We start from the raw sequence: 21,910 nt of genomic DNA on the forward strand, positions 1-21,910 counted from the left end.
GGGCTCTAGGGTTGCCAACTTTCTATTTGTAGAAAAGCAAACACCCTTGCCCCACCCCTTCACTGAGGCCCTACTCCCATTCACTCCATCCATTGCTCCCTCTCTCCAACCCTTGTTCAGTCGCTCAGTTTCACCGGGCTGGGGCAGGGAGTTGGGGTGTGAGGGTTCGGGCTGGGGATGCGGGCTCCAGGGTGGGGCTGGAGATGCAGGTTTTGGGGTGCAGGAGGGAGCGCTGGGCTGGAGGTTGGGGCCAAGAGGTTCGGAATGGGAGGGGGTTCCAGGCTGGGGCAGGGCATTGAGATGTAGGAGGTGGTATCGGATCTGGGCTGGGGGTGCAGGCTCTGGGCTGGGACTGAGGGGCTTGGGATGCAGGAAGAGGCTCTGGGCTGGAGGTTGGGGCCAAGGGTTCGGAATGGCCGGCTTTTACAAACTCCCCTCAGTCACAACACCTTGCCCCGCGGCTGGCCTCGCTGCTACTGCACCCGGGTTGTGGCCCAGCGGGAGGGAACAGGGTCATGCCCGTCCCTGAGTTTCGTTTCTCCAGCTGCGCGCCCTGGTCCCGGAAAGGAAGTTGCCTGAGCCTGGTTTCGCGCTTAGCGCCTCAGTGCCCGGAGCCAGGGAGGCGCGGAAGGCGGTGGGAGCTGAGCCATGGGGGACCAGTGCGCTGCAGCCAGGAGAGCGAGTGGGTCGAGAAAGACACCGCGTCAGAGCAGCGCTCCTGAGCCCCCTCGGAGCCATAGCGCCGCCGCCAAGCCCCCTGCCCGCGGCGGGGGGAGAGCTGGGGCAGGAAGAGGGGACGCTCGGTCTCCTGGTGAGCATGCTAACGCCATTAACCCCCGGGACTTCCCTTCGCCCATTGACCCAAAGGGCGCCACAGCTGCCAGACCCCGCACAGAGAAGGGACCCGCTCCCAGCGAGAAGGGATCTGCCCCGGGAGAGAGTAATGCTGTCCCCAGTAGGAAGGGAGCAGTCTCCACTCGGAAAGACTCTGCCCGCAGAGAGAAGGGAGCTGTCCCGAAAACAAAAGAGTCTCCCGCCAGAGGGCCGCCCGCTGTAGCTTCCTACTGCTGCACGGGGACAGAGAGCCGCGTCGGGGTCAAGTCTGGTGGCGTGGGAGCCCGGCGGCTCAGGGATGTGCTGAAGACACTGAGCCTGGGCCGGCAGGACACGTCCGAGGCCTCGGAGAATGTGAACCAGCTGATCCGCACGTTGGTGTCAGCGATCAGAGCCCGGGAGAGCAGTTTCAGCTCAATTGATATTCTGGGCACCGGTAGCTACTACGAGCATGTCAAGGTGAGGAGAAGCGGGCAGGGGCTTAAGCACTTCATCTCCATCGGACACTATTAATGTAGGACCTAGCATGACTGGGGTACTTCCAGCTGTGATGTGACTCATTATCGTCTGCCACCTCCAGCCTCCCTCCCTGGAACTGATGTTCAGACAATCTGCCGNATGGGGACCTCCGCAGGCAAGCCGGTGAAGGCTGCCTGACTGCCGCCCTAGCAGGGACCGGCAGGGCGCCCCCCGCGGCTTGCCACCCCAGGCACCCGCTGGGTACAGCACATTATTTTACAGGGACATTTTCACTGCATGCTCTTTCCCATAATGGCTAATTATATTCGTTCTAGCTCTGCAGTTTGTATTGGTTACCATAACCATAGATTTGAGTACCCCCAGGTTCCAAGAAATCTGTTTTGTCTCCCTTTGGGGTTACAGGGATAGTGGGGGCTAGTTGGGAGGGAGGGAGATTGATGTTGTAAAAACAATTTGGTTATGAGGTGGGGAGGCTTTCCTCCTTAATAAAATTTTCCAGCTTTTACAAAAGATATTCAAACTGCTTTACTCTAATTTCCTCAGGAAGTTTGTTGAATTAGTTCCTGTTGATTAAGAGACAGCTCCAGATCTCATACAGGTTGTGCTCTGCATTGTTCTAGAGGAACATAGTTGTCCTGATGGTTTATATAGATTAAGATAATGTAGCTGAGACCAGCACCATTAGTCAATTTAGGCTGGGAGCAAGTGGAGAAACTGGAGCACAGGCTTGATTTACTCATGGTGACCTAAAACTCACAGGCAGTGGATAGCTGTGGTTTGTACTAGCTGAAGTCTTTACATTGCTCTGATGTTCAAGTGTAGATACAATCTGTTAAAATTATCCAGGTTGCAGATGACAGGAGTATTGATCATTGTGGATAGTCTTTATATATGAGAAAGCCGGGCGTGGTGGGGACAGGTAGAATAAACTCTAACATGTCGAGATGGATCCTTCATGGCTGGGGGATAACAAGTCTTAACACAGACTGACACTAGTTATCCCTTAATTCTTCCAGCACACACCATAAACAGTCTGTGCGTGTATCCAAATGGTTTAGTTCTGTCTAAATAAAAAGCATGTTCTTACAACATCCAGGGTATGGAGTCTCACTTGTCTTGGGGTGGAGTGCGATTTCAGAGGACCATGAGATAAACAGATTACATGGAGGTCAGAGAACATATGAATGGCCATACTGGGTCAGACCAAAGGTCCATCTAACCCAGTATCCTGTCTTCCTACAGTAGCCAATGCCAGGTGCCCCAGAGGGAATGAACAGAACAGATAATCACCAAGTGATCCATCCCGTCACCCATTCCCAGCTTCTGGCAAACAGGCTAGGGACACCATTCCTGCCCATCCTGGCTAATAGCCATTGATGGACCTATCCTCCATGAACTTATCTAGTTTTTTTTTTAACCTTGTAATAGTCTTGGCCTTCACAACATCCTCCACAAAGAGTTCCAAGGCTGACTGTGCATTGTGTGAAGAAATACTTTTGTTTGTTTTAAATCTGCTATTAATTTCATTTGATGATCCGTAGTTCTTGTGTTATGAGGAAAAGTAAATAACACTTCCTTATTTACTTTTTCCACACCAGTCATGATTTTATAGATCTCTATCATATCCCCATTTAGTCATCTCTTTTCCAAGCTGAAAAGTCCCAGCCTTATTAATCTTTCCTCATACAGAAGCCATTCCATACCCCATATCATTTATGTTGCCCTTTTCTGAACCTTTTCCAATTCCAATATATCTTTTTTGAGACAGGGCAACCACATCTCCACACAGTATTCAAATTGTGGGCATACCATGGATTTAGATAGAGGCAATATGATATTCTCTGTCTTATTAACTATCCCTTTCTTAATAATTCCCAACATTGTTAGCTTTTTTTTACTGCTGCTGCACATTAAGTTGATGTTTTCAGAGAACTATCCACAATGATTCCAAGATCTCCTTCTTGAGTAGTAACAGCCAATTTAGATCCCATCATTTTATATGTATAGTTGGGATTATGTTTTCCAATGTGCATGAAGGTTTTAGACTTCAGTCTCTTACCTAGCAGCCTAAATTTGGGCTCCAGGACCTCTCTCCTATCCTTTCCTATGTCATTGGTATCTACATGTACCATGACCACCAGCTTCTCCCCAGCACTACACAAGTCTATCTAGATGTCTTGAGAGATCCGCAACTTTCACACCAGGCACGCAAGTCACCATGCGGTTCTCCCGGTCATCATAAACCTAGCTATCTATGTTTCTAATGATCAAATACCCCATAACCTGTCTCATCCTAATAACTGGAGTTCCCTCCCCCAGAGAGGTATCCTCAGTGTGAGAGGATACCACATCATCTGGAAGGAGGGTTCCAACTTGGGGTAAGGCCTAAAGGTGACTGTCCTGTTGGAAAATTTTACATGATAGGCCCATTCAGAGCCTGAGTCTACTCAATTTTTTTAGGCAATGTGATGGCCACAAGGAAGGCAGTTTTCACTGACAAATGATAGAAAAGAGGTGGTCAGGAGTTCAAATGCCCCCTTCCCCCCTCCCCAGAAAATCAGGCTTGACAGCACCAGGTTAAGGTCCCACAACAAAGAGGATTCCCAAACTGGGAGGTATCAGAGGGGTAGCCCTGTTAGTCTGGATCTGTAAAAAGCAAGAGAGAGTCCTGTGGCACCTTTAAGACTAACAGGTGTATTGGAGCATAAGCTGTCATGGGTGAATACCCACTTTGTCAGACGCATGTGGGTATAAAACTGGGAGGAAACTCCTTAAGGAACCTTGATCCCAGAGGGTTTAAGAAGACTGCATATTCCTGGACTGGAGGGTGATTAAAGGATACAGCCATCAGGTGCACCTGTATTGAGAGGCTGCAGTGTTTTAAGGACTATAGATAGTACCTGTATGAACTATGTGGCCCATACTGAAAACTTTCTCTATTTGGCTCCATAGATGAGTCTGGTTGGTGGCTTTCTGCTGTGAAGTAAGATGTTCAGCATTGCACTGGGGAAGTTTAATTCTGTAGATGTTATCAGAATTCAAGAAGAATGTTGATAAATTGAAGAGGATTCAGAGGAGAACCATGGGAATGATTAAAGGATTAGAAAAATATGCCTCAGAGATTGAGCTGTCAAGGTTCCTTCCCCACTCTGAACTTTAGAGTACAGATATGGGGACCTGCATGTGAACCTCTAAACTGAATTACCAGCTTAGATCTGGTTTTGCTGCCATCACTCCCAAGTACTAACTCCCTTCCCTGGGTAGCCTTGAGAGACTTCTTCACTAATTTCCTCGTGAATACCAATGCAAACCCTTGGATCTTAACACAAGGAGAATTTAACCATTCGCCCTCCTTTCCCCCACCAATTCCTGGTGTGTCCAGATCCAATCCCCTTGGATCTTAACACAAGGAAAAAATCAATCAGGTTCTTAAAAAGAAGGCTTTTAATTAAAGAAAGGTAAAAATCATCTCTGTAAAATCAGGCTGGAAAATAACTTTACCGGGTAATCAGATTCAAAGAGCTCAGAGGAACCCCCTCTAGCCTTAAGTTCAAAGTTACAGCAAACAGAGGTAAACCCTCTAGCAAAAGGAACATTTACAAGTTGAGAAAACAAAGATAAACCTAACACGCCTTGCCTGGCTGTTACTTACAAGTTTGAAATATGAGAGACTTGTTCAGAAGATTTGGAGAGCATGGATTGATGGCCGGTCCCTCTTAGTCCCTCTTAGAGCAAACAACCCCCAAAACAAAGAGCACAAACAAAATCCTTCCCCCCACCAAGATTTGAAAGTATCTTGTCCCCTTACTGGTCCTTTGGGTCAGGTTTCAGCCAGGTTACCTGAGCTTCTTAACCCTTTACAGATAAAAGGATTTTGGAGTCTCTGTCCAGGAGGGATTTTATAGTACTGTACACAGGAGGGCTGTTACCTTTCCCTTTATAGTTCTGATAGAGCTCCTTGAATGTATTTATCTTAACAAAGCACAGGTACAGGGGGTGACTTGATTACAGTCTGTAAGTACCCACGTGAGGAACAATTACTACTAACTTCAGTAAGAGTCGGACCGGTCAGTGGAGGGAGAATTGAGCAGCATAATGTGAGTCTGTCTTGCTGCACTTAGACTTCTATATCCATGTTGTGTAAGTTGTTCCAGTTTCACTTTATGAAATATGTAGCTTACCCCACTCTTTAACAGGATGATTAAATCACTTCTAATCTACAACCATCCAAAAATAAAACTTCCAGTAAGAGTTGATAAGAGTATCTGCCTGACAGGGTTGTAGTGTCTTGCTCCTATTGAGAGTTCCCTGGTCTTAATGCAAATTACCATACATTTGTTCCCCATATCTCTGCACATGGAAGTGGATGGGAGAATAAAGTCCATAGAGGTATTTATAATGGAAATGCAGGCTAAAACCTTACCTGTAATAACAAAACAGTAAGCTTTGTATTTCTGTGATTCACAGATTTCTGCACCAAATGAGTTTGATATCATGTTTAAGATGCCAGCTCCTAGAGTTGAACTGGAACAATGTGATAGCTCTGGTGCCTTTTATTATGTGAGACTTAAAAGAAATCCTCAAGGAAACAGTCTGGACAAATTTTTACAAGAAGATGGAACATTAGCAGCCTGTAAGATGCTTTTTGCCCTGAGGAACATTATTAAAGAAATTGTAAAGAGCATGACACGTAAGTATTCAGTGGAAAATATTTTCACTTACAGGTGTTACTGTTCACATTAATGTCTGTACATATAAATCCCTGGAAGTAGTGTTGTACATACAACTTAGGTTCCTGTTAGCAGTGCCTTCATAGATGTGTGCATAAAATGTTAGAAAAACCTATATATGTCTGAGCTTTTTCTTGTTGCAAGAGCAACAAGAGAAGAGCAACCACAAACATACAGGGCCTGATTCACTCCACAGAGCGTGGAAGGGTTCTGCATGACTTCATTCTTATGCAACAAACTGTTTTTGGAAATTGAAACAAAGAACATTCAGGGTACGGTCTAAAGCCAGGTTTAAGTCAGGCCAGTCATATTATGAAAACGATAGATGGCTTAAACAAGTTTGTAGAAGTATTTGAAAAAAATCCTTATCCCACATACTGACTCAATTTCTTCTGCTTTATACCAAGTGTTCTTAAATTTACTGGTAGTAAGCTTTCCGTAGTTTCTAAACTTATCCCACTCCTCTTAAAACAAAGCAGTATTTTCTTCCAGCAAGGTGCTAGAAACATTAAATCGTATGAGTTTGTAAAATAACTCAAGAGACTGCTTGTTGTAGCGCTGAAATGACTGATATGGTTTTTGAAAAATGCAGTGTCTTGCTTTTCAGTGTATTTTTTGCTCAAGAATATGGTGAAGAGAGGTGAATCTATGTTGAATTATGGTCTGTAGACCAAGATATAAAGTAAGCACTATAAATAATGGAATGCCCATTGATGTCAGAAGGGGGGTTATGTAGAGATTAGGGGAGAATATGGCCGTCATTCATTAAATGTTTTATTTGTTTTGGAAATAAATTGTCATATTTAACACTAACAATATACTCTAACTGAGAAAATATAGTCCCCTTTAGCTGACAGCTATGTGTGTTAAAAATTGTGGCCACAATTTTCAACTAACATTTACAATATTAAATATAAAAATACATTGGGTTCTATGGGTCTAATGCATCCACACACAAAAATATTCCTCAACAAGACAAGAACATTCCACTTTTTCAATCAGTTCTCATTGCAAATACAAGATCTCGCCAAAGCACGTTAATTTCAGTTATGTTCCCTCAAAAGGCACTTTCTTTTCATTACATTGTAGCATATTAATGCAGCTAGTCAAACACTGAAATCTGATGTTAAGATTTTACATAAGCTACTTACAAAAATGGCTTATTTGTTCTCGATAGGGCAAGCTGCAATTATTTGTCCTTCATGGAGTTCTAAGTAATTTCATGCATTTTCCTTTGTTTACTTGGTCAATTTTCTGCACATACCTTAATAAAATGAACTACTTGCATTATACAAACTGATTTAAAAATACTTAGTCTCTTCATATATTCTCTAATATAGAATGACTGAAGCTTTGTATAGGACATGATATAGCTGCAAATTCTAGTTAAATAAACAAAAAACATTAAAAAATGTTTTCCTCCAATATTAAAAAGTTGAATTTTCTTTAATAAGGTTATTTTTTTTTATAGGAACAGAAATGAAAGTGACTGTGGATAAAAAAAAGGCTGGAAGCCCTGCAATAACACTTCGCATTGGGAATCCTCCAATGGAGATATCAGTGGATATAATCTTGGCTTTGGAAGTTCGAAGTCAGAGCTGGCCTGCCAGTACACAGGAGGGCCTAAAAATTGAAAAATGGCTAGGAAGCAAAGTCAAACAAGAATATAAATGGAAGCCAATATACCTAGTACCCAAACATGCCAAGGATGGAAGAGTGCTAAAAGGTATTGTTTTTATTTTGAACACAAACTAACTTTTTTTTTTAATTAAATGTGAGAGGGGTCTTCTGCTCAACTAGTAATTACCCAACTGCTGTAAGGGGAAACTACATATTACTTTTTGTTTTTGTTAGTCAGCAGGGCATGCAGTATTCTTCCCTTATCAGAGGGGTAGCCCTGTTAGTCTGTATTGACAAAAACAACGAGGAGTCCGGTGGCACCTTAAACACTAACAGATTTATTTGGGCATAAGCTTTTGCGGGTTAAAAAAAAAAAAAAAAATACACTTCTTCAGATGCATGGAGTGAAAATTATAGATACAGGCATAAATATATATTGGCACATGAAGAGAAGGGAGTTACTTTACAAGTGGAGAACCAGTGTTGTAAACCAATACGTAAAAGGATAAATGGACACAAATCAGATATCAGGAATGGTAACATACAAAAGCCAGTAGGAGAACACTTCAATCTACCTGGACATTCAACAACAGATTTAAAACAAAAAACAGACTTCAAAGAGAAACTGCAGAGCTACAATTAATTTGCAAATTTAACACCATCAATTTGGGCTTAAATAGGGACTGGAAGTGGCTGGCTCACCACAAAAGCAATTTTCCCTCTCTTGGTATTGACACCTCCTCACCAATTATTGGGAATGGACCACACCCTGACTGAATTGGCCTTCAACATTGGTTCTCCCCTTGTAAGGTAACTTCCTTCTCTTCATGTGCCAATATATATTTATGACTGTAATCTGTAATTTTCACTCCAGGCATCTGAAGAAGGGAGTTTTTTTACTCACAAAAGCTTATGCCCAAATAAATCCTAGTCTTTAAGGTGCCACCGGACTCCTTGTTATTCTTCTGTCTGTCTTGTCCATGGCTACATGGGGATCAGAGCCATCATCTAAAAAAACCCCTATCTTTGAATTATTAAACATGTCCTATTCTTCATATTGTGGAGGCTCTGTACAAAGCCGTCTCTACCCTGAAGCTCTTACATCAATGTGTCTGACACTGAAGTAATTGGAGATAGACCCTCCCATATTAGAACATTGTGCTACTTTCCAACCAAGGCCATGTAGAGGTATTTTTACCACCTTTTTCTGTTATATAATAGAAACCTATTGGAACTGAAGGAAAGTGTGCTTCTGCACCAATAGAACATCAAAATGAGTTTCTGTATGTGAAGTTGAGTGATTTAGTCTACACAAAAATACATCTAAAACCTCAATGTTTTACATTGCCAGGGCAATTTACTAGATTTCGCCATCAAGTTCAGGTCTTCATAAGTGCACCATTACCATTATTTTTATTTAACTTGGCTGTCACAATCATGATCTGTGGCAGTAGAGTACATCTAGGGGGAAACTGACATTTTTTTCTATTATATTTCATCAAAAGAAAGTGTTATGCTAAAGAAAGGCTTTGCTAAAGTTTTTTTTTTTTTTTTTTTTTTAAACTCAGCACAGATTTTACCTAATGCTATTTGAGAGTAGTATTACAGCTTGTCCTGTTGATCTCCTGTAATAGGAAAATTAAATTTAAACAGTGACTATGTGCTTCGTGGGGCAGAAAGCTGATCTATAGCTGTGTGGGAAGCATACAGCCCTGTGTCGGTGCTATAAAAATAATGTGGCTTAAGTTTATTTATTTAATTCTTCTTGGGTGCTAATTTACTCAAACTCAATGCCTTGTCTTGGGTGGATAACAGGATACTATTGCAAGAGTAACAGAGGCATACTCCTAAAACAATATCATGTCAGAATCAATAGACAGTGGGAAAAAAGTCTTAAAAATAAGTTATGCCAAATACCACCACAATTAGCTTATTCCAAAACAAAAAACTGTTTTAAGATTGAAAGTACATATCAAGTAATTTTAAAGATGGAAGACTTCCTGGGGTATTGTAATTATCCCAAAACCACACATTATAAACCCAGGAAATTAAGAGTTAAGTTTACACTTCAAAGAAATCCAAACATATTTAGGTATGGAAATGCAGTTAAAGTATCCAGACAACCGTAACTCTGTCTTGTAGGGAAAATCATGCAAAAAACATACAATTAGGGGATTTTAGCATTTTGTGGATTAGATTATTAAATTGATATTTAAAAAAAAAGTTGCAGACATTTCCAAATAAGTTCACTTCAGGATGACTTTTCTTTAGCTACAGAAACTGTGTAAGACTCATATTATAAGTGGATAAAAAAAAGTGTTAATAAAATGTTTGTATTCATTTAATACATCTTTAGAAGACACCTGGCGACTCTCTTTCTCACACATTGAAAAGGACATGATAAAGAACCATGGCAACACAAAGACATGTTGTGAATCTAAGGGAGTAAAGTGTTGTAGGTTAGTACTTTATATGTCTTTTTTTAAGTCTCCTTTAGCCACTATACCAGTCTAGCAAGTGTTTTAATTCTTTCTAAATTTATAATTTTATCTGTGGTCTGAGAGAACAAGAACCCATACTAAGGAATAATAGTGAGCCACTATGAAGCCTTTTTATTTGAAAAACACTTCACGCATATCACCTAATCGTCACAACACCCTTCTGCTGTAGGCAAATACAATTTTGAGCAGTGCTGAATATGTCTGGCTTCCACTGAAGTCTAAGGAAGATGGGGGCATACTACATCACAGGTTCACATCCCATTTTTGCAATATAAAGCAAACAGATGAAATCTGTCAAAAAACAAAACAAGCCCCCCCCCCACACACACACACACTTCCTAAGCCTGATTAAAAAAAAAAAAGTTAGCCCATTTGTTAGATTGGGAAGTCAATTGACTCAGCCATTAGGAATTTAGCCACTGTATATACTAAATAAGTTAGCTATTTGAGGCAATTCATTAATAAGTGTGTTTTGTGTGTGGTTGGGGGGATGGGGCTGGCGGAAGGGGAAATACATGAAAAATCATTTGGTACAATTTAAGGAACTGATTTTGACAGATGATCCATTTTGCATTCTGTAGTTTTACAAATCATGAACACTTCTGAATTTCATTAACAATCCTAAGCATAGGAAGAGAGAGAAAACAGACAGTCATCAAGTAGGTGTGTACATAAAGACAAAGCTAATTCCTTCACAGTCTACCTCGTGTTTGTCAGTTCTCTAGATTTGACACAAGACATCAAATTATTAGGAGAATAGTTTTATTTTTGGATTCACTGCTGTTGGTGAAAGCACATGTAAATTGCATCTTCCCATACCCATTGGCTCCTTCTGTCCGAGGGAAGGCAGTGATATATCCCTCAGTTTGTCAGAAAAGGGCAGCTTTAATTTGCAGCAGTCTCCAAAACTGCCCACTGGTGGTAACTGCTGTGGGGAGTGCACTAAATGAAGCATATGACTGGCCAACATTACTCAGTTTCAGGGTTATGATGGCTCCCACTGGAAGGAAGTTTCTACTATAATGCATCACTGAAACTTCCATTGGGCACAGTCCTTCAATCTGGGGAGCCCTGTGGAAAAGCTAATGTAATCCTGGGATGAATCTGGCCTACAAAAATGCAATGGGTTTTCATACTTCATAGGAAAATATTATTGGCAAGATTCTTTATCCCACTTGTTGGGGTCAGCATCAAATGCCTCATGAAAGCAAAATATTTCCAGAAACACTTAATTTAGCATACATAAGGCATTTCCCAGTAATAACATCTTATTGTTCAACAGGAAAAGCTGTCTGAAACTTCTGAAGCATCTTCTGGATCAGCTTAAAACAAAAGATGGAAACAGACGGGGGCTGGACAAATTCTGTTCCTACCATGCCAAAACTGCCTTTTTCCAAGCATGTGTCCTTTGGCCAGATGACAAACAATGGCTGTTCACAGACCTTGAGAGCTGTTTTCAAAAATTTTTGGATTACTTTCTGGATTGCCTCAACAACGCATACCTTCCACACTTTTTTATTCCTACACACAACCTTTTTAGTAGACCACTGATTGATAAGGCAAGCAGTGATTTCCTTTCAAAGGAAATTAAATATGAAATAAACAATAGATTTCCAATATTTGAACTGCAGAATTAAGGAAATATTCTATGATGTTTGTCAAAATTTTCATTTACATTTTATAGATCAAAATATCTAATAAAGAATCAACATTTGAAGTTATTCCTTGGGAATTTCTGGTGCTATGAAAAGTGGAAGTAAAGTAATTGTGGTCAATAAATGAGACTTACACATTTAAATTAAATTATGCTTCTTAGTGGTAGAGGAGAAGGGATATCAGGACAAGTTTTTCACAATTTTAAGTCTGATTGGTGCCAGGCTACTTTCAACAGGAGGGTGAGTGGGCGTGGGGGGGAGGAAGAATTAGCTATAACTTATACTTTCCTGATCTACACAGTGCAGCAATGCATACTATGGAGGTGTGATTTCTCAAGTGCACTTGCATGTTACACATTAACTGGTCTGCATAGTCCCTGCTGGTGTACACTATAAACTCCCTCATGCACTGTAACACAACACAGTTCTACCCTAAAGTGCTAGGAAACTTTTAGTGTGAACCAACAGGGTCTATGTGGACCAATTAGTGCGCAAAACAGTGTGCTTTACAAATTACGCCCTTTGTAGTGCACAGTGCCACACACTATAGACAAGCTCTAAGCTTCTAAGAAGGCAGCAGTGATTCAGTAGTAAAAACAAAATACAGATTTGACGCAGAACAATGCCAGACAAACAAATTTACAGACAAATGGCCATATTATACTCCTAGTTATACTGGTGCAGTTCTGAAGTCAATGGAGTTGCACCAGTATAAACACTGCTGAGTATCCTCCATATGTATTTACAGACAACAATCATAACTTACCTCTATATTTATCCCGAAGAGGCAACACTGCATAATAGCTTGCAAAAAAACAAAATCATAGTTCTGATTTTCTTTCATCACGTTTTGCTCACGTTGAGGTATTTTGAGGGATACTTGAATATTGAATATTCCAAAATAAAATGTGCTTAAGGATAATTATACTTTTTACTGATCCTGCTTTTAAGTGATAACTATAGTTGCACTTTATTTTTGGATGTCAGAGTACAAGCAGCAGCAGCCGCCTATTATATCTGCTCAGACAGAACTTAACTTGATTCTTCTTTCTTGAAGAGACTATGAAACAAGAGCACATAGGAAAGGTACAGCCACTGGAAAAGCTATTACATTTTCAAGTTTTTTATTTAGCAAATGCAAAAATCTTACAGCATTTGAAAACTTGTGCTGTACAAAACTAGAATCCTTTATTCTCTTTAAAAAGGTCAAAAACATCAAAATAAATAGGAAAGGTGAAATCTTAGTCCTACTGAAGTCAACAGGAGTTTTGTATACAAGTATATAAGCTTAATGTGAAAGAAAATAAGAGGCCCAGAAGAATCAAAATAGAAAACATATAACCTTATTAGAAAAAAAGATTGGGGCCCTCACAAAATTTGTATACTGTTTTATCATTTGGTTGGGTTTCCATCCACTCAGTATGACAGACTTGAAGAAATATTAGTTCAGAGATTTATTCAGCTATTACTGTAAGAATATGCTTCATTTTCCAACAATGAAAGATACCCATCAGTATTCCATGCCTTGTCTGTCCCAAACCACAGATGTAACATCCTCCTTGCACTCCACTGACAAATGGTGGTAACATCAGGCATGTAAGTTATTTTGAAACAATGTTGACAGGTGATGGGTGTATGCACCAATCAGATTCCCTGAAAATATAAGGGAGAAGTTAATTTTTAAATTCTTGTATATTAAAAAATTCTGCAGTTTGTCAAATTAAAAGCAGAATTTTAATTTTCTTTGGCATTTTTACAATTTTTAAAAATGATGTCATTGCAATTACTAACCTTGACACACACTTTTTCCACCTTAAGTGTGGATTAAAGAATAATTGAGAGTGACATCTAAACATAGCAACACATCATTAAATGTAAGGAGAACCAGATTTTCAAAAAGTTCGCAGACCTAATTAGTGTATGCAAGACAAACATGCACAAAAGTACCCATTCTTGAAAAATCTGGCCCTAAATTCAAATCTATACCACTATTACTGTAAGAATTTACTTACTTTGTTTAAATATCTCCCAGACAATTAAAAACCTTTCCGGGACTTTCCACGAGGTCTTCCTAAATCCTTTTTGATTTCTTTTGTCATCTGAAATTGCTTGAATCTTTCTGCCATTGAAATAAGCTCTTCAGGAACTGCCTGATAATTAGAAAGTTATGGAGAAAGTTTATTCTAAGTGATTCTCTAAACTTTGCAGTCATATGCCCATGAAGTCAACAAATAAGTATTTATCCAGAATGTTTTCTATTATTCTAGGACTCTTATGGCTTTGCAGCTGAATACTATAGCAGCACACCAACAAGAAAAAGCCAAGGGAAAATATCTTTTTATCTAAAAATTAGGAAAAATCTTTTGTAGCTTGAGTGATAAATTCTTTGGTGCTATGTCATTGGATTTCCAGTGTATGTAGATGAACCAATACCATATCTTCAGCTAAAAAAATTCTATGATGTATTTCAAAGACTTCTGCCTTGGAGTTAAACTTCTGAGAAAAAAGTTATGGGAAAAAGACAAAATTCAAGTAGATTAAAATCTGGCCCTAAATAATCTACTTGAATTTTATGCTGTTTTCTCCATTTCTGCAACCAAATTTTATACCTGCAATTTGGTTAGCTAAATTCCTTACCTATACATGTTTAGTTCTTAAAATGTTTTTAAGGTGACTGGAATTCTCTTAGGATTTTTAATCCAAGTACCAGACCACCAGGTTAGAGTTCATTGAACTTTGGTTATGAAAAGATCAAGAATTCAAGTTGTTAAAAAAGAAACACCACACTTTAGTATTTTTGTTTAGTGAAGATCATCAACCTCATTCTGATGCAATTGCAGGATAGAGGAAATCTTAGCTTTCCTATCCACAATACATTTTGCCCTACATGAATGAAAATGGTTCACATCTTTGATGGAACAGCTTTCCGTCAGAAAAAGGCAGGTCTGGCTAAACTAAAATGCTTTGTAAAATAGTGTCAATTTCACTAAAATTTTGTTTATAAGAACTTTTTCCTTTTTTCTCCCAATCTTGAAGTGTCCCATTTCAATATCTTCAGAATATGAAATGGTTGATTTTTTCTTTTCAAATGGACATTGTTTTTAAGGTTTTTTTGTTTTTGTTTTAAGATATGGAAGACACCATTGTAGAGGGGAAGGAGGGCAGGTGGTGAAATATATATACCACCACATCTTGAAGAACTCAAGTTTCTATAAGGTGACTTTCTTCTTCGAGTACTCCATATATATTCCATTCTTGGTGGCTCAAAACAGAGCTGAAGACAGACAGGTACTTGGAGTCTACTTAAAGAAACATAGCACTGCTCTACTAGAAGCAGCATCAGATAAAACTGTTACCTACCTTTCGCAACTGTTTTTTGAGATGTGTTGCTCATGTCCATTCCATTCTAGGAGTGTGTGTGCCCATGTGCACAGTTGTTGGAGACTTTTGCCTTAGCGGTATCCGTAGGGTTGGCTATGGCTCCCTCTGGAGTGCCGCACTCAAGCGTTGGTATATCAGGCGCCGTCGGCCCCCCCACCTTCAGTTCCTTCTTGCTAACAACTCCGACAGGGGTAGGAGGGTGGGTAATGGAATGGACATGAGCAACACATCTTGAAGAACAACAGTTATGAAAGGTAGGTAACTTTTTTTCCCCTTCAAGTGCTTGCTCATGTTGATTCCATTCTAGATGACTCACAAGTAGTATCCCTGGAGGTCGGCTCTGAGTTCACAGACATGTGGCTTGTAATACTGCTCTACCGAAGCAAGCATTGTCCCGGGCTTGCTGGGTAAGCGCACAGTGAGACGTGAATGTGTGAATGGACAACCAGGTGGCGGCCCTGGAGATATCTGGTATTGGCACCTGGGCCAGGAAGGCCGCTGATGAGGCTTGTGCTCTAGTTGAGTGCGTGATTACAATTGCTGGTGGAGGCACTTTCGCCTGATGATAGCAAAATCGGATGCAGGCAGTGATCCAAGACGAGATTCTCTGGGTGGACACTGGACTACCTTTCATCCTATCTGCTACCATGACAAACTGCGTTGACTTGCGAAATGGCTTGGTCCTCTCAATGTAGAAGGCTAACGCTCTCCTGACATCCAGGGAGTGCAACCTACGTTCCTCCTCAGATTTATGAGGCTTTGGGAAGAAGACTGGCAAGAATGTGTCCTGGCTCATGTGAAATTGCTAAACCACTTTGGGTAGGAAAGTCAGATGCAGCTGGACATTGTCTTTGAAGAACACCATATAGGGTGGCTCCGATGTAAGTGCCCTAATCTTAGAAACCCTTCGGACAGAAGTTTTCACCACCAAGAAGGAAGCCTTCCAAGAGAGCAGAACAAGGGCTCGAAGGGGGCTTTCATGAGCAATGTGATCACCAGATTCAGGTCCCACGGAGGGACTAAGTCCTGGACTTGGAGGTAGAGCTGCTCCAGACCTCTTAAGAACCGGCCCCTCATCTTATGAGCAAAGACTGCCCTGCAGAGTGGTGAAAGGCTGATAGGACAGGTAACCATCAGCGTGCCAAACCAGTGTTGGTGAGGCCAACGTGGGGCTATCAGGATTACTTTGGCTTTTCCCTGCTTGATCTTCATAAGGACTTTGTGCAGCAATGGCACTGGTGGGAAAGTGTACATCAGAGTCCCTGATCACGGGAGTAGGAAGGTGTCTGACAAGGAGCTCCTTTCAATCCCCTGAAATGAGCAGAACAGATGACATTTCCTGTTCTGGCGAGTTGTGAACAAGTCCATCTGGGGAGATTCCCCACTTTTGAAAAATCCCGTTGACCACCTTGGAGTGGAGTGACCATTCATGGCGAGACAAGAAGGCTCTGCTGAGGCGAGCTGCTAATACATTCCTAGTTCCAGGGAGGTGTGCTGCCATCAGATGAATGGCATGCTGCACACAAAAGTCCCAAAGCTGGAGGGCTTCCTGGCAGAAGGCTGATGACCTGGCTCTGCATTGCTTGTTGATATAAAATATTGTGGCGGTGTTGTCCGTCAGGACTTGAACCACTTTGCCTTATAAGTGGGACCGAAAAGACTGACAGGCCAAGCGAAGTCGAAAGGGAAAGAAACTGCTGACCACTTGCGAGGCAAGGGAGAGGTGCGCTCTGACCAACAATCATGGGCGGTAAGAAGGAACTGAGAGGGCGTAGGGCCAGCGGCGCGTGATATGCTGATGCATTAGCGAAGCACTCCAGATGGCATCACAGCCAATGCTACGGATACCGCGGGAGACTTTTGCCTTAGCGTACATACCTAGAATGGAATCAACATGAGCAAGCAATCGAAGAACTTGATGGTTCTACCATGGAATAATGTTTTGGAAGCATGGACTCAACCCTACATAGCTGTCCTGCATATTTATGAGATGGGTACACTTCTCAAGGAAGTCACAAAAGCTGCTTAAGTCTTACTGAAATGTGTTCTAATCTTCTTCTCGGAGAGCTAAACAGATCATAACAGATTTTAATGAGATTAGACACCCATTTAGATAACTACCTCTACATTGATACAGCCATCCTTTTGAACTGTCTGCAAATACTACAAAGAGTCTCTCCAAGACTCTAAATGACTTGATACTAGGAAGATAAAATAAGGCTGAGGCCATCTAGAGTATTTTCTCTCACTCTTCTCCCCCACCGCCCAATTAGAATATGGTGTAAGGAAAGTCACCAGCAAATTAATCATTTGCTTCAAATGAATATCTAAGACTACTTTATGCAAAAATATAGGATAGGAGCTAAGGGTGATTTTGGGTGGAATACTATATAATGAGAGCCTGCGTAAGTGCCTGTATTTTCCCAATTCTTTGGGCTGAGAGCCATAAACTAGTCCCATGGATCTAGTGATGCAAGTGAACTTGAAGTAGCAGATGAAGCCACTGAGCCTGTCAAATCCAAAATAGGATGCAAACCCACATTTTCTTCAGGATTAGGAAATAAATGGAATAATCCCCTTCTCTCTGTTTTGTAGTGGAACTTCTACTACCCCTAGAGAAAGAAGCAATTCCAGACACTCCTGAGAGGGGTCCCTGAACAGAGATGGTATGGAACTTCAGAGAATGCCAATGAGATTTTTTTCCAGAAACCAACTATTTCACATTATAAGGGTCCATGCTTCTCCCCAAAAATAAAGGCAGTCCCCAAATGGGGCAAGGAAAAGACGGTTACTCACCGTTGTAACTGTTGTTCTTCGAGATGTGTTGCTCATATCCATTCCATTAGGTGTGTGCGCGCCGCGTGCACGATCGTCGGAAGATTTTCTACCCTAGCAACACCGGCGGGTCGGCTGTGGAGCCCCCTAGAGTGGCGCCTTCATGGCGCTGAATATATACCCCAGCCGACCCGGCGCCCCCTCAGTTCCTTCTTGCCGGCTACTCCGACAGTGGGGACGGGGGGCGGGTTTGGAATGGATATGAGCAACACATCTCGAAGAACAACAGTTACAACGGTGAGTAACCGTCTTTTCTTCTTCGAGTGCTTGCTCATATCCATTCCATTAGGTGACTCCCAAGCCCAACTTAGGTGGTGGGGTCGGAGTGAGACATTGCTGTGTGCAAAACCGCTGATCCGAAAGCAGCATCGTCCCTGGACTGCTGCACTAGTGCATAGTGAGCTGTAAACGTGTGGACTGATGACCAAACCGCCGCTCTACAAATGTCCTGGATCGGAACATGTGCCAGGAAAGCAGTCGAGGAGGCTTGGGCCCTCGTGGAGTGAGCGGTGAGGTGCGGTGCTGAGACACCTGCCAGGTCATAGCAAGTCCGGATGCAAGACGTAATCCAGGAGGATAGGCGTTGTGAGGAGACCGGTGAGCCTTTCATTCGGTCGGCCACTGCAACGAAGAGTTGCGTCGTCTTTCTAAAGTGCTTTGTGCGGTCAATATAGAAGGCCAGGGCCCTTCGTACGTCCAGGGAATGCAAACGTTGATCCTGGCGAGTGGCATGTGGTTTGGGATAAAAGACCGGGAGAAATATGTCCTGGTTGATATGGAATGGAGAAACCACCTTAGGGAGAAAGGCAGGATGTGGACGAAGCTGCACTTTATCCTTATGGAAAACTGTATAAGGGGGCTCGGATGTAAGTGCCCTGAGTTCAGAAACTCGTCTTGCTGAGGTGATGGCTACGAGGAAGGCTGTCTTCCAGGACAGGTACAAAAGTGAACAGGTGGCTAGTGGTTCGAATGGAGGACCTGTGAGTTTGGAGAGAACCAGATTAAGGTCCCACGTCGGGACGGGCTGACGCTGTTGTGGGTACGTCCGGTCTAAGCCCTTGAGGAATCTAACGACCATCGGGTTAGAGAATACCGAGGACGCGAGTTCCCCCGGGTGAAAGGCTGATATAGCAGCCAGGTGAACTCTGATTGAAGATATCGCCAACCCTTGCTGTTTTAGGGAGAGGAGATATTCCAATATGAGAGGAATGGGTGCCTGCAACGGGGACGTGGCTCGTTGTTCGCACCAACAGGAGAATCGCTTCCACTTGGCCAAGTATGTGGTTCGTGTTGAGGGCTTCCTACTGCTCAGCAGAATCTGTTGGACAGAGTGCGAGCACTGCTGCTCTGCCTGGGTGAACCATGGAGCAGCCACGCTGTGAGGTGGAGTGATTGCAGGTCGGGGTGACGCAGCCGACCGTGGTCCTGAGATATGAGATCCGGACATAATGGAAGCGGGATCGGTGTCTGAACCGAGAGCTCCAACAGTGTGGGGTACCAATGTTGTCTCGGCCACGCTGGGGCGATCAGAATTACCTGTGCTTGGTCTCTGCGCAATTTGAGCAGTACCTTGTGGACCAGAGGAAACGGAGGGAAGGCATAAAACAGGTGGTCTTTCCAGGGAAGGAGAAACGCATCCGAGAGGGAGCCCGGAGCTCGACCTTGTAGGGAGCAGAACACGTGGCACTTCCTGTTGTCTCGAGATGCAAACAGGTCTATCTGGGGAAACCCCCACTTCTGGAAGATGGAATGTATGATGTCCGGACGGATAGACCACTCGTGCGTCTGGAAGGACCTGCTGAGTCGGTCCGCTAGAGTGTTCTGGACTCCAGGGAGGAACGATGCCGTGAGATGGATTGAGTGGGCGATGCAGAAGTCCCACAGGCGAGTGGCCTCTTGGCATAGAATTGACGAACGTGCTCCTCCTTGCTTCTTGATGTAAAACATGGCCGTGGTGTTGTCGATGAGAACTAACACACAGCGGCCACGTAGGAGATTGAGAAATGCCTGGCACGCCAGGCGCACCGCCATCAGTTCCCGAACACTGATGTGTAGGGCTAACTGGGGTGCAGTCCACAGGCCCTGGGTATGATGTTCGTTGAGATGGGCACCCCAACCCAGGGATGACGCGTCTGTAACCAGGTGCAGAGAGGGTTGTGGTGCGTGAAATGGCATCCCCTCGCAGACTACATTGTGATCTAGCCACCAGGTGAGGGAGGCCAGGACCGAGTTCGGGACCGTGACCACCATGTTCAGGCTGTCCCGATGTGGACGGTATATTGATGACACCCAGGTTTGAAGCGGGCGAAGCCGAAGTCTGGCATGCCTGGTTACGTACGTGCAGGAAGCCATATGACCCAGCAGGGTAAGGCACGACCTCACCGTGGTAGTTGGGAAGGCCTTGAGCCCTTGAATGAGGTTCGTGATGGTGCCAAAGCGGTTGTCTGGCAGGATGGCTTGTGCACGTCTGGAGTCTAGAACTGCGCCGATGAATTCTATTCTCTGGGTAGGTTCTAGAGTGGATTTGTCCTTGTTGAGTAGGATGCCCAACTCGTTGAATGTGTGCATTATTCTGTGGACGTGAGCTTGAACTTGCTCCTTGGTGCGACCGCGCACCAGCCAGTCGTCTAGGTACGGGAACACCTGTATCCCTTGCCGACGAAGGTACGCTGCCACGACAGCCATACATTTCGTGAACACTCTTGGGGCCGAGGATAGGCCGAAGGGAAGGACTGCAAATTGGTAGTGCCCCGTGTCTACCACGAATCGCAGGAAGCGTCTGTGAGGTGGGTAAATTGAGATGTGAAAGTATGCGTCTTTCATGTCGAGGGCGGCGAACCAGTCTCCAGGATCGAGGGAAGGGATAATGGCCCCCAAAGAGACCATGCGGAACTTCAACTTTACTACGAATTTGTTGAGTCCGCGCAAGTCCAAGATGGGCCGCAGACCTCCTTTGGACTTGGGAATCAGGAAGTAACGGGAATAAAATCCCCTGCCCCTTAACTCTATCGGAACTTCCTCTATGGCCCCCATGGCCAGGAGTGTAGAAACCTCCTGAATAAGAAGTTGCTCGTGAGAAGGGTCCCTGAAGAGGGACGGGGGAGGAGGGGGGGATAGCAGAAAACTGGATAGTGTATCCCCTTTCCACCGTGCGGAGGACCCAACGGTCCGAAGTTATAAGGGACCAAGCACGGTGGAAGTGGGAGAGGCGATCCCGAAAGGAGGGGGCTGGATCCTGGGGGATGACTGGGGCGCCGTCCTCGACCGCACCTTCAAAAGTTCTGCCTGGGGCCTGAAGGCGGTCTAGGTGGCCCCTGGTTCTGGCCGGGTTGAGGGCCGGTCCACCTTCTTCTACCACCTCTCCCTCGCCTCCGGGCCGAGTCCTGTCTCTGACGAGGCGGGGGGGGGGGGTAGAAGCGCTGAGGCTGCGGCCTAAATGGCCTGCGCTGAGGGCCCACAACATGCATCCCCAGGGAGCGCATGATTGTTCTCGAGTCCTTGAGGCTCTGCAAGCGAGAGTCCGTCTTATCTGAGAACAATCCATGACCCTCAAAGGGCAGATCTTGTAGGGTTTGCTGCAGCTCCGGAGGCAAACCCGAAACCTGAAGCCAGGAGATCCTGCGCATAGCGATACCCGAAGCCAGGGTCCTCGCAGCTGAGTCTGCAATGTCCAAGGAGGCCTGCAAGGAGGTCCGAGCCACCTTCTTGCCCTCCTCTACCATGGCTCCAAACTCTTCCCTGGACTCTTGGGGAATCAACTCCTTAAACTTCCCCATAGAGTTCCAGGAGTTGAAATTGTAGCGGCTCAGTAGCGCCTGTTGGTTCGCCGCTCTAAGTTGTAGCCCTCCGGCTGAGTAAACCTTACGGCCAAACA

General features: G+C 43.7%; 2 protein-coding genes across 3 annotated transcripts in view; one reads left to right on the forward strand and one right to left on the reverse strand.

Annotated features, from left to right (window-relative positions):
- Positions 1–356: 356 nt before the first annotated feature.
- CGAS (cyclic GMP-AMP synthase) lies at positions 357–12,047 on the forward strand. The gene is made up of 5 exons (XM_034766204.1): positions 357–1,293; positions 5,782–6,004; positions 7,516–7,770; positions 10,021–10,123; positions 11,448–12,047. Exons 1-5 carry the CDS (start codon positions 649–651, stop codon positions 11,800–11,802), a joined length of 1,581 nt encoding a protein of 526 aa, XP_034622095.1. The 5' UTR covers positions 357–648; the 3' UTR covers positions 11,803–12,047.
- An 889-nt stretch (positions 12,048–12,936) lies between these two features.
- Positions 12,937–21,910, reverse strand: part of DDX43 (DEAD-box helicase 43) — a 73,699-nt gene continuing 64,725 nt past the window's right edge. The window contains exons 16-17 of one of the 2 annotated variants that reach the window (XM_034766206.1): positions 13,833–13,970; positions 12,937–13,473 (exon numbers count right to left, since the gene is read on the reverse strand). In XM_034766206.1, the coding sequence (XP_034622097.1) occupies positions 13,857–13,970 (114 nt within the window). In that variant the 3' untranslated portion in view covers positions 12,937–13,473; positions 13,833–13,856. Of the gene's footprint in view, positions 13,474–13,832; positions 13,971–21,910 lie in introns of those variants that run through there. The other variant, XM_034766207.1, reaches the window with a different exon arrangement.

Source organism: Trachemys scripta, chromosome 3 (assembly GCF_013100865.1).
Source record: "Trachemys scripta elegans isolate TJP31775 chromosome 3, CAS_Tse_1.0, whole genome shotgun sequence".
Classification (NCBI taxonomy): domain Eukaryota; kingdom Metazoa; phylum Chordata; order Testudines; family Emydidae; genus Trachemys; species Trachemys scripta.